Raw genomic sequence first — 13433 nt, 5'->3', positions numbered from 1 at the left:
TCACTGTGCTGTGCCAGAGCACAGAGAAGCGCCCACTACTTCCAGTTTCCTTCTCCCTGGTGGTAACTCCATGAGTAAGTGCAAGCGGATTTGCTGATACCACATGCATTTTTTCAGCATCTTATAGGCTCTTTCTGGAAGTCAGAGTAGCTTTGGGAAAAAAATGTACCTTTGTTTTTATCGTGATAGGTTTGGTGACAGAACGTGAAAGGAAGGTGAGATAGAGACTTGCAGGTTCTTTTGAGACTGTGGCCCTAAAATACATGATTGCGTGAGAAGAGAGAAGGCTCGTATTTAAGATAAGGATGAATAAGTCACAATAATTCAGCTAAAAGGTCTGCATAGTTAATTGAACCACAGAACATATTGAGTCAAGCATCCACACAATCTACTAAAGGCTTGTCCAGACTTCAAATTTGTTTCAGGTTAACTTGAACTAGTCAATGCTTAAGTTCCTTATATTGACAAATTAAATGCACTTGTTACAAATTTTCAGCAAATTTAGGAATATGGAGTTTGAAGTCAAGTTTGCATTAATGCATCTTTGGAATGAAACACCAAAACACAGTGTAGTACTGACTGGTTTTTTTTTCCTTCCCAGTTGAATCTCATTACCAGAATGACTGGAAAAGCAGCAAAGCCGTTATTGTACCTAGAAACTATTGAGATGTTCTGTACAAAAGTGTCCAGAGCTCCCAAAGCTCTGGGCACTAGGAGGAAGTTTTACGTGGACAGCAATAAACCTTCCGCAGTGAAAAACCAGTTCTTGCAACACCACAGGAAGGTATTCCCCTCTGCCCCTGAGAGAACAGGGGTGTGGGTCCCACCAGTCGCTTCACCTCCTGGGCACTGTCATGAGCACAGGTCTTATGATCTAGTGAAATCATGAGGAGTATGGTATGGAAGGGTGAGCCATTCCCGAGGACTTTGCATTTATAGTAGGATAAGAACAATTAGAGTAGTTACTGGGAGGCAGCTAACTTGGGAGTTTATCCAGCTTACTAGCCAGTGCCAGATGATCCTTTCTTATTTCCATAGCCATGGACCTCATTTGTTGTTGATCACAAAATAATTAAGTCAGTACCGTGCTGTTAGGAACATTACGTTACTCTGTGAATCTTAAGAACGTGCAAATAAAGAAAGAAAAATATAGCACCACTGTTTTGAAGTCGGAAAAGCAACATGTTGTTTGGGAGCTGTAATTCATGGCCACTGGCACAAAGGATAGAAGAAAACTGAGTTGTGCAATGCAGTAAGCAGTAATGCAATAACAGACCACTAACAATAGAAAAAATGAATGGTAAGAACTGAGGTGGAAACTTTCCAGCAGGTAAGTTTCTTCAAAGCATGCTACTACAATAAAACTTAAAAACCATACATTATTACAAAATATTGTGGTAAAATGTTAACAGACTTTACAATGAAACTGTGTTAAGACAGGATAAAATTGAAGGTGTTTTAAACATTGCCAAACTATGAGATAGCAACATCCTCTCTGCCCACGTCAGTTTTCACCATCAGCTATGGCTTTTAACAGTATTACATTTGATATAACTGGTTTTCAGGCGGGAGGCACTGTGCTCATTTGTATTTTCAGCCATTTGAAGGGGCAGCCTTTCCAGCAAAAACAGTTTACTTAGGCAGTATTGTCGGCAGAAGGGAATTTTGCCTTCAACCAGATTAACTATGTAAAGGTTTTCACTCCATTATTTACCTTGTAAATTAGACTCCCAAGGGGAGAGGGGGTTTCAGATGTTTGAAATGCTGTATGCAAAAAGCCTATACATTTGTCTCCCCTTTTTTGTTTGTCTCTTTTAATATTAAACAGCCTGCTAGGTCTCTGCCTTGGGACAGAAGAGCAACACTTGCTAGAAACAAAAGAAAGGGAGCGGCAGCAGGGTGTGTCAGCTGCAAGGACAGGAGCTGATACAGAAAATCATTTACTGTCATGAGCACACATTAAGCGTTGCACTTCATAAAATGAAAGGGAAATGTCCTTATCGGAGGGAGATGCGCGCATCTTCTTTCCACTTTCTGTGAAGCTCCTCTCCGAACAGCCAAAGACACAAAGTTCTTTATTTCCTTTTCTTCTCTTCAACTTTCATAGTAATGTTAAGCTTTTTCTACCACTTACTGCCCAACTGAAGTAGATTCAGTAGTTTAAGGAAGAAAATATGGACTAAATTAGCGATTAATTTAATGGATTCTTGCCTGGGGGTTTCAGTATTCAGTTATGACTCAGTCCTCTCAAAATCATGAGATTGGCTTAGTCACTCAATTTTTTTCCAGATACAAACTCTGAACCCATTCCCACTCTTGTTATTTGGGACAGACGTGGGATGGCTTTGACCTACCAGCACATGGCCTACTTCTCACCTGCCGAAGCAACCGTTGGCACGCAGCCTTTTACAGACCTTCGAGGTGAACCCACCATTAATTCCTTGGGGGCAGCCTGCCCGTTTGCCTTTTTTCAGCTACATTTCTCCTGCACGGCACTACCTTACTCCGGTAGCACCGGGCCGGCCATGCTACCTTGCCCCAGTTACTCAGCCGGGCCAACGCCTGCAGCTCCCGCAGCGTGGGACCAAGCTCCCGCCACTGACTCTGGAGACGGCAGGCTCTCCTCAGCCTCGGCCCGCCTCACGGCGGCCTCATGGCCGCCCGCCTCACGGCAGCTCCCCCGCCCCAGACGATGCCTGGGGGCTGAAAGCGAAGTTTTTTGGCAACCTCGCCCTCCTCCCCCCTCTTTGGGCTGCTCAGCTCCCCCCTCAGGGAGGCGGCCCCGCGGGTGGCGGCGTCCGCCCCACCCCGCAACGCCCGTCGCCAGGCCCCTGCCTCAGTGCCGCCCCGCCACCTGCTCGGCCGCCACTGCGCCTGCGCCACCACCGCCCGCCGCCGCCCGGCCCGCACGCAGGCGCAGAGGCGCTCCTGCCCTGCCCCGCCCCTCCCCGGCGGCGCTGTGCGCAGGCGCAGTGCGTGCCGCCTGCCCGCCCGGCTGGTGCGTGCGAGAGAGAAGATGGCGGCGGCGGGGGCAGCAGCGTGAGGCGCCTGGGAGACGCCGAGCTCCCTACGGACGCGGGGCGCGATGGCCGTGAACAGCGCCCAGGTACTGGCCGCCCCCGTGCTGCTGGCCCGGGGTGTTGCGGGGGCCCCAGACGGGCTCCGAGGGGCGGCCGGGCCCCGCGGCGCGGCTCGCCGAGGGGGGGAGCGTGGTGGCCGGGACTAGGCCCAGGGTGATTCTGCAGCTTCATTGAATCTCCTCAGGGCGGTGGAAGGGCTTCGCTGCCGGTCGGGACGGTGGCCTCCAGCACTCCCGGCGGCGGCACTGTCCCGCAGAGGGGCCCAGCGTGCAGGGGTTCGCCCCCTCGCCGGGCCGGTGTCACCGCGCCTTGGCCGGGGGGAAGGAGCGAGGGGAGGAGGAGGAGGCGGCCTGCGGGAGTCCTTTGCGGGGCGAAGTCGGTGCTGTACCCCCGTCTGAGGCATTGCAAAGAGAGGATGGTTAGAAGAGACTCGATAGCTTGGGTTTTTTGTTTTTTTGTTTTTTTTTTTTTGGAGGGGGAGAGAGACAGAAGCGATACTATAATGAGAAGGGAATAAGGAGATTTGTAAACTAATCCTTCCTCCCCCCGCCCAAACACTCCATAAACCTCAGTGCATTGGGGTGCAAAGGGCTGAGTGTTGCAAGATTACCATGCGTGGGGATGCGTGTGCAGTTTTCCTGTATCCCACTAACTAAACCAGCCAGAAGATTTGTGCACGGAGTAAAAAAAAATAAATAAAAAATCCAAACTGCAATCGTGGTAGCTTTTCACTAGAACTTAAAGGCTCGATTACTGGTCTGATCTAGTGTGTGGTTAGAGCAAATGATTGAATGAGTTAACATCACTATTTCTTGCCTGTAATGTTTTTCTCCCAAAAAAGCTTCAAAGCAAAAATGTCAGGCCATGTGTGTGGTAGCACTGAGGTGTTTATTTGCAAGACTTCATGCAACTTTTTTTTTTTTTTAGCAAATAATAAAGTTTAGAAAACTTTGGTCGTGTTAAAGATAATTTTGATAAGAAACTGTGGTTTTTGTGATGGAAAGTATCTTTCATAAAACTTGTTTTAAACAAGGCGATGCTTTATTCTGAATTCTGTGGGGTTTTTTTTCTGAGGGCGGTTAAGGTACGCATGTAAGAAAGTTGTGTACTAGTGGCACTGGCAATGATTTTTCCATAAAGAAAAGTTTGTAATCGGTGAAAATTATCCTAACATGTCTTGTCCAGCTTGATTTTTTTATGTTTGAGAGAAAGAGGGACACGATTTTGTTAACGTGGGTGTTCCGAGGGTGGTTGCAGCTTCTGGAGTTTGTTTCAAATTTAAAATTGTTTTAAAATTTTGTATCCTTCAACTTTTCTTTCAGAGTGGAGGAAACTGAGGTTTGGACATTTTTTTACAACCCTAATGAATGATAGTTAGAATGCACGTATATCAAAGCATTCAGTGTCCAACTTGGAGGCTGTTTTACTCACTGCTTTCCCCTCCCCTCAGTACTCGACAGCAGCGTGTGGTTGGTTTTAAAAGAGTGGGGTTTTCATTGCAGCTTTTTTCTTGATTTAGAAGAATTAAGGACATTTTTGTGTGTGTACTGAAGTTGGTGTACCTTAAACAAAAAAAAGAGTTCAGCTGATGACTTAGTTTATGATGAAGCACTGCATAGCTGTAATTAAAACTAGACTGTAAATTCATCTTTAGTAATAGCTTGTACATAGACTATTTTAAATCAACCCCCTGTATAGGGAAAGGTAGATATTTAGATCTTGTGAGGATTGCTGCTTAAATTTATATATAATTCAGAAGCAAATCTCTAAGATGCCTTTCAGTTAATGCTTTGTTCATGTCATTAAACACAGCCTATTTTTGTGTTTTGATTTTTTTTCCCCCCTAATGTAAACAGTTTATTTAAATGCTCTCTGAGATTTATGTGAATACACATTCTAAAGCAATACAGTGCTATAGTGAGGTAACAATGTTTTGGACTTTTTTTGATGGAGAACCTGAAAATAAGTTCAGGGTTGCAGTTTTACATGCAGGTGTTTGCTTAATTAAAAATTACAGAGTTTTGATAAAAGTTGTCTAGTCTGAGTACAAGACTAAATAACATTATTTAGTCATTACGTTCATGTCATAATGCAGTCCTAGGCAAAAAGTGCTTAGTTTTTTCATGCAACCGTAATTTGAGTGTACCGTAACTGAAACATTTTTTTGTCACATGGGAAAAAAAGAGTCTTTAAGAAAATCATGCTCTTCTAATAGCCAAAATGCATGGTCAGATTTCTGCCAGTTAATGGATTCATGTAATAGTGGGCAGAAATACTTCATCAGTCAGTTTGCACATTCTAACAAATGAATCACGAAACATGACCATATCGTCTGTTTTCAAAGGGGGATTAATTTTGGGTGGCCAGCTAGCTAGTCAGCAAGCGCATGAGTATATGGGAGCACAGTTTAGATATTGCTGGTCGTTTGTACCTCTGTATTCCATGTCATTATTTCATAATCATTTAATGAGATATTTAAGTGTTGCTGTCAGTTTTCTGGGCGTGTTCTGAGTATATTCAAAATCTGTAATAATTTTTTATTAAGGTGAGCTAGAAGTAAACCTGTTGTATCACTACGGATTTTGTATGATACTACAGATATTGAGCTGGTTTAGCACTGGATATAGTTGAAACCATTTGTCATCAGGGTCATCTAAAAATCTTAAAAAAAAAAAAAAAGACATTTTAAAAACTATTTCCCTGTTTGGAAAGAGTAATACTCTGTAGGAACTGTATAAACAGTTGTTTTAGCCACTTTTCCTATTGTTTTTCATAGAAAGAATTAATATGAATGCATCACTTATAAATCTTGTGAAAACAAGTTAAGCAGAAGAAAGGATACCATAGCAGAATGAATCATTTATGCTTGTTTTGTTCTTTCACTAGTACTGTGGTGTCAAATTAACTCAGTGCCATTTAAAATGTACAGTATTACTCTAAAACCCAGCTGAAGTAAAAACCAGTAGAGTTTGTGTTCAGAAAAAGCTGAACCAGCTCATAAGCTGCTCATCCTCACCCAAGCCTGTGTCTGGCCTGGCAACCAGAATAACTGGAACTCAGAACATGGCATGCAATCCGACTCCCTGAAATAATACTGCACTGCAAACTACCTCTTTTATGGCTGGCTTGGAGTGTTGCTCCCTGGCAGGGTATAGTTTGATGTTCCCTTAAGCCAGTGCTGTTTCTAGAAGAAGGAAAAAAAACAAAAAAAACATCAGTCTGTAGGCATTTGTTCTGTGCTGTCTGTGCAGTGTATTGCCTGATGTTTGTGGGTGACCTTGATTGGGAAATCGATCTGTCTCAAAAATAATCTTAAAAAAAAATGGTTGTTATGCAGCTGGATAAATTTCTTGTGCTAGCTTGCTTGCATCCGTGCAGATGTGTCTAATGTTACAGCATCCTTACAGGCAGAAAGAAGCATTTGGAGAGAAGGCAATGCAGATTCTAGCTGTCAGGTTCCTGAGAAACACTCAAAACTATGAGGGGCGCCCTGAACATGAAATGAAAGGGGGCTCTGGGCAAGGGCTGCCAATGGGTGGATTTGGAGAGAGGTATTTGAGTGCATCATTTTGCTGTAGCTGCTGCTTCTCCCCTGTCCTGCTCAGTTGCTGGTCTGTGTTTTAAAGGGGTGAAGAAGGTGGATTTGTGTGTTATTGTGTTGTGTCCCCCCCTCTTTTTTTTTTCTTTTTTTTTCTAAGTCCCACTTTCATTGCTCAGAGGGGGCTGGGTTGGTCCTTTTGCTAGAGCTTTTGCGTATGGAGTGAGTAGTAGTTCTAGGCTTCCGTAGTCTCGGGAATTCAGGCTGCAGTGAAGCTGTGAGTTTTAAGTAGCCAGAAGGTATCATTTGCCTTTCTAAAATGTGAATGGTGAATCCACGCAGAGTACAGTGGGTGAATGTGGGTTGGTTAACTAAAAAAAAGGAAGTCTGGGAAAACTGACATAGAACTTAGATTTGGAACTGTATGGCAGCATGCAAATAATAGAATGAAACCCACAGTTTTTGTGAAACGTTGCTATTTATTCTGTGCATTCTAGACTATAGCACTAATTCGGAGACTTTTTAGAACGGATCCAGCCATTTACCTATTAATAAATCCAATTTTTGTAGGCAGTTGCTTAGACACACTGCTTTTTCCCTTCATGTAGCTGTTAAAATACTTGTAAAGTTAAGTGGGGTTTTGTTTATAGGTAAACTAAGCAGTGTCATTTCTGTTTAGTGATATACGTGCAACATGCTGTGTCGTACAAAACAGCCAAATCTGTTGTAATAGAAGTTGCTGGCCGTGGGCCATTGGATTATAGTCATTTGTCGCTGTAATGCCATTTCAGCAATGTAGATGTTCATTTCCAAAGAATTAAACATGCTGGAACTGCGGTTTTTCTTTTTGATGGAAGTGTTTTACGTGTGATCATTAAACATACAACTGGGGATTATGGAACAAAGGGTTATGCTTCATGGTGAAAAAAAGTGTGAAAGTGTGTGTACACACATGAAAACTCCATAATGGAATAGTCTGATATGATATTTTAAAATTGGGACTCTCTATCCTATTTTTATTTTATGAGATTGTATCATGTGCGTTTAAGACTGTGTTTTAAGTATTCCCAATAATGGTGCTGTGTGAATTATTTTTAAAACACTTTAAAGAATTTTGCTACATTAGCACTCATGTTAATATATTCATTAACACTCTAATAGACTAAAACTTTGAAGTACATTAGTCTTGTTCATTTTGTATTTGACTCTCTAATACCTAATTTAATTGCAGATGGTTTTGATACTTTAAATAAATGTGAGAACTTTTCCTCCTTGTTTAACAGCATAAGATTTATTGATCTTTAGTGCATGCTACGACGTCTGTTTTTCTTCACCTGCAGTTAGGCAGGAGGTAGCTTAAATCACAGCAGCCCTAATAAAGTGTTTGTGTAAGGCTTATTTAAATCATATACCTTATGGAAAAACATGTGCTTATCATCAAATTAAGAAAGACTTTCTTGAGATCCTATGATAGTCACAAATGTCAGTGCCGTACAAACTGAAAGAAGCATGCAAGAGTGATTTTGGGAATTCTGCTGCTTATAGTCTTGTATGTGAATTCCTACCATGTATGGAAGTTTTAAGAGAAGCATTGTATGTTATTTGCATTGGAATTATAGTATGAAAGAAAAGGGATATGGATCAGCTTCCATCGAATGTAATGTTAACACGAACTGGAAAATCACTTAAGGGTTCTGTAACATTTTTACTTTGTTAAAAAAGTAAACCCCTCGATTCGGGTTCAGCTTTGAGGTGGAAGAGAAAAATGCCTTATCTGTAAAAAACTGTAAAGAAGAACATATCTCTAAAGGTTGTGTGAAAAGACGCATTTAAAAAAAACATACAAGAAACCAGGCTTTTTTCAAAGAATTCTGTGTATGAAAGACTTCACTCTCTTTGTTTTGTTTGAACTAAACTGAACATCCTAGCAGAAATAGCAGTGCTGTATTCCCTCAGTGCAGTGGGCTTGTTTTTTCATACAACATTTAGAGCCTGCTGTAGTGATTCACAGGTTTCCTGCCTCATTTTTCCTCATGAATGCTGCAGGCTGACAATGGACTTACCAGTGTAACTTAAAATACAGAAGTTGTATATCATTCATGCAAAGAACTGAAGGCTTTTGTCCTGAAAATGTTTTGTCTTGTTGGAGCGGGATTCCTTTATAGGTAGTGTAGCAATATGTTACCAATGGTGATTCTTAACAGCATAACCGTAGTGTTCTCATTTTCATGAGTACTTGACAGCTTTGCCATATACACATACCTATCTCAGCAGGAGCATGTGTATAATTTGCTCTTCAGCCTGTACTGCAAAAGTATACATAGATGTTTTAACTTGGTTGAAGATCACTTGTTATTAGCATAGAAAACTCCTAAAACGCAGGCAGGGTTACCAGGTATTGGATGACAGGAGTGACTTCAGATGTGCTAACTTTCGTTGTGTGAACATACCAAGACTTCAGATGCTGTATGTGGTATCAAACTGCAGATATTCTCACTCCCGGTTGTCTGGTGAAGCAGAGTTCCTGTTACACATGGCTCTTGTTTGAACAGGCTGAGTGTAAGTTTTAAAAAGGGAAGTGAATTCAAAGCTAACCTATTTTACAAGGTAAGAGTTAAAGAAATGACTGACAGGGAAAAAGAAAGGAGATAGAGGCAAGATATTGATAATCCTTTTGATTCTTGCTGCAAGCATTAGGATGGACGAAGAGGGAAACAGAAAAAGTTCAGTTGCTTGGTTTAGTGGTAGCAACAGACAATTAGATTAATTGTATTCAAATAATGTTTTTGGACCATGTTACTTAGGAGAGGAATTGATTAAATAAATAATATGGGATGGTCTTGTCATTTTAAATATGAGTAGGTATGATAAAAGGAGAGGGAAATACAGCAGAGAGAGAAAGAGCCATTGTCAGCACAAGTTACAGCTGGATTGTGAGAAAAATCAAGTTCTCTAGAGTTCCGCTCTACTTCAGTCTATCCATTAAATCATATAGTCTCTAATAATAGCTAGCTGTTACCAAAGTAAGAAAGAAATAGTACTGTAATACCCCTGTAATAAGTGTGGAAAACCTCACCTTCTGTTCCTCTGCCGCCTTTGGGGTACAAAACCAAGGCTGCCACTGTTTGAAAATGTCTGTGGAGCACTGTAGTTAATTGCTATAAAGTTGGAAAAAAGTCAAAGACAACTTATTTAGGCAATTCCCAGTACTCATTTTCTTCTCAGCTAAAGGCTGTGATGATATGCTGTTGCCCCTTAACAAGTTTAAGCTTCAATGAATCACAGACAGTGAAAGCCCCCTAACAAAACTTAAGACAACAAGAAAAGGGTTTATGCTGTTAATGTGCTTTCGTAACAAGCAAGAATGAGATACATAAAATTATCATCCTGGCATTGCAAGTGACAGAAAATGTAAGTGCAGCAGAATCATAAAAGTGTCAAAGAACAGTAGTCAACTTCTAGAGCAGAAGAAATAAAGCTGTTGAGTTTGCTCGTGTCAACAAGTTTGCTTTCTCAATCTTTTGAACTTTACCTTTGTTCAAACACGTTACTGAATTGTGGTGGTCACCCTTGTTGCTGCAGAGTAAAACCGAACTACTGTAAATACCAGTTTCTGGCATGCTGTGTTTTGGATGTTGCCAAATACTCAGTGTTTCCTTAACTGGGGAGATTAAAGGCAATGGACATGTATTACATTTAGTACTAATGATTGTCATGTAAAGGCGGTGATGGTTTTGTGCTTTGGTATAATTGTATCCTTAAAATAGAGATTTTCCCAAGTTCTCATGAGTGTTCAGCCCTGGAACGATGCATTAGGGCAGTTATGTACATTTTTTTTTCCTTTGCTTTGTGCTGCTGCTAGTAACAGTGGGTACCACCATCAGAAGTTGCAGTGAGCTAGAGGGATCCCTCATTCTTAGCAGTGCTCGATTGTGTGCTGAGCTACATAGCATGTGTATGTACAATATTTTCATGATAGCATGACTTTATAGTTAGTCTGAATTCTTCACACCTTTTTCTAGCCAAAAATCTTAGGGCTTAGCTAAGAGCAAAGGTACTTTATAGCTGTTTGGTTTCCATGCCAAATTTTGTATAAGTGTTTGTGCTTCAAATTCATTTATTTTGACAGCTTTTAGAAAAAAAAAAAGTGCTTGTAATTAGTGAACAACTACATATTGCATTATATTGTCTTTGAAGGTCAGCTCCAAGTGTGAGTGTCCAACATGTACAGAGTGTTTACTGAGTAGCCAGAGGTTGCAATATTTGATAACGGCAGACATCACTAATTTGAAACTTAGTTCAGTTTGTATTTTCTGTCTTATTTGCAAAACAGCCATTTTGAACGATAGCATGAGTGTTTACCAAATGTTTTTATGATTTGCAAGATATTTTTTTTATTGGATTTAGGACCAAAGGAGGCAATGTACAGCCACATGAGAAGCACGTTCTTCCAAAAGCTAAGTCGATGTTGTTTCAAAGTGGAAAGTATTATAAATTCACAATACAGAGGCTGAAATATGAGGGTGTGGTTTCATTGTTGTTGCTCAACTTTGTTAGCATTGCAGGTTAGATGGCAATTTGCTAGTATTTACGTGGGGTCCCCTAAAATGCTTCCTCTCCTTTGCAGTGTAGGTGGATGAGGGCGAGGATGGAAGGTGCTGTAGTTGCAGCTGTGCTGGTGGAGGTGAGGGTGTGAGCAGGGACACTGCAGGCAGCGGCTGCTTCTGTCTCTGTCCTTGCGGTGAGTGAGCTGAAAAGCCAGTGCTGTGTTGTGTTTGTCTCCCCTGCCATGTATCGATCTTTCCGTTTGTAGAGGATGGGTGTGCAGGCCAAGGAAGTGGTGACTCCAGCTCCTCCCTGGATGGAGGCGTACGTGAACTGTTGGTTGTGTACTCAGATCTCAGAGCGTTGCGGGCTTCATCGGTAGTAGTACGTCAGGGTATACTCTGGCTTAGTCCCTTTTTCTTATTCAGGAAGCAAGAGAATTTCAGTATCTGCAATACTGTAAATGTGTTGGGAAATATCTTGAGTGCTATTTTGCATTCTGTTCATTCATATGTGCAAAAGAAATCTGAATGCTAACAGAAGATTTTATATGAAGACGTATAGTAGCACCGCTATCAGTGTTATTCTTTTGAAATGAGCTACCTAAAAAAAAAAGTTTTAAATAATCAGCGTTATTGTCATATAGTAAACCTACTGCCACATTCATACCCAGTGTTTAAAGCTGCCATTTAAAGATGTGGATGTTTAATATGCTTACTATCCATGTTTTAGTTGCAACAGTCTATTAATCTGCATTCTTTTTAACAGCTATCTAGCATCTACATAAAACTGTTGCAGATGCTTAAGCTCTAAAACTATCTCAGGAGGAGGTGGCATATGTGTGGTGTCCCAATTTTCATGAACTTGCATACCACTTCAAAATACGAAATTGCTGTCATGCGCAGTGCCAGATCCTCTCAGGTTTCCACCTGCTGCTTACCACACCTCACGTTGGTAGAGGAGATGGATGGCTGCTTCTGTGCCGAGAATCTCAACAGTAGATGGTGTCCTCACTTTCTGTCTGCCAGGGGACATACAGCATACACGTCTCACGTGGTGAAGTAGTGGAAGGGGCTTGAGTTCCTGCAGAGAGAAAATAGAGTAGGAACCTCTGTAGAATTACTCTCAAACTTCAGCAGTTATAGAGCTTAAAATATGGAAGACTTTATTATGTGGTGATAGTTGTGTTTCATTTCTGTGATCCCCTTGAGTCATTGTGTTTTTTCAAGTTCTCTGGTTGGTTTTTAGCTGTTTCTCTATGAGATTATAACCCATTTTTGGCAGCTCACAAGTTGCAAAGGGGAAGGTCTCATTCATTCTTGTTCCTGGGCACTTAAATCTTTTGCTTTTCAGGGATTCCTCACCTTCTCTTAACTCTCCTTCCCCCAGTGCGGGTAAAAACCATAAATAATCATCTGGATCGTTTTCTCTCAGTTTGAATATAATCGTCTTGCTGATCAGATCAGTCTGTGCCAGAAGTGGCACAGAAGAAGAGGTGGGATTGTGAATCCAGCAAGACAAAAAGGAGAGTAAAAACTGTAGCCTTGGTGGATGGAGCAGGTGGTGCTTGTTTTTTGTGGTCAGCCAGTGTTTTCTGGTTACCCCTGTACGTGCTCTGGGTATCACTAGCTTTTGCACTGTCTTTTTTTATTCTTGGTGGCTGGTTTTGATGGGACTTTGCACCACATGTAGATTAATGCTAAACTTTCTAGGTTAAATCTCACTTGGCTGTAGTTCTGACCATTCAGCAGTTCTGAAACTTAGGGTTGAGATGCAAAGAAGAGGCATATCAGTCCTGGGTAGGTGGGCTCAACTGCCTTCTGAAGGTGCTAATCTGTATTCCTTGTCAGGATGGAGTCCAGATAGCTAATTTTTACTTCACCTAATCTTAGCCATCTTAAATCCTGCCCTGAGTAGTTGCTTGTGAAATGCATTGTGTGGGTGACTTGTCTAGCCATGGTGCTGTTACGGATAGATTTTAGTTTTCCACAATATTGAGCTACAGTTACTCAGGGACTATGCATTCATTCTTTTCCCACTTTTCTTTATTTTTCAGTGTATTTTTCAGCTTGCTTGAGAAACTGGAACAGCTGTCTCCTTACTAACCAGGGTGGCATAGTCCCCTGACATGAGTCTGTATTGATCCTGTGAGGTATTAGTCCTCCGCAAAGATGCGAATAGTGGAAATAAGTGAAGATTATATTGTAGATACACAAACTAGTGGGAATCAAATGAAGATAGAAGCAGTCTTAATTTTTGTGCCGCTTTGT

At 41.5% G+C, this 13433-nt stretch overlaps 1 protein-coding gene across 2 annotated transcripts in view; it reads left to right on the top strand.

Annotated features, from left to right (window-relative positions):
• Positions 1–2968: 2968 nt before the first annotated feature.
• The window catches only part of USP10 (ubiquitin specific peptidase 10), a 55772-nt gene continuing 45307 nt past the window's right edge, over positions 2969–13433 (top strand). For both annotated transcript variants that reach the window (XM_054840424.1, XM_054840423.1), the window contains exon 1: positions 2969–3106. In XM_054840424.1, coding sequence (XP_054696399.1) covers positions 3086–3106 — 21 coding nt within the window. In that variant the 5' untranslated portion in view covers positions 2969–3085. The remainder of the gene's footprint in view (positions 3107–13433) is intronic.

Source organism: Grus americana, chromosome 13 (genome assembly GCF_028858705.1).
Source record: "Grus americana isolate bGruAme1 chromosome 13, bGruAme1.mat, whole genome shotgun sequence".
NCBI lineage: Eukaryota > Metazoa > Chordata > Aves > Gruiformes > Gruidae > Grus > Grus americana.
Note: the sequence above shows the minus strand (reverse complement) of the source record. Positions and strands in the feature narration are given on the sequence as shown.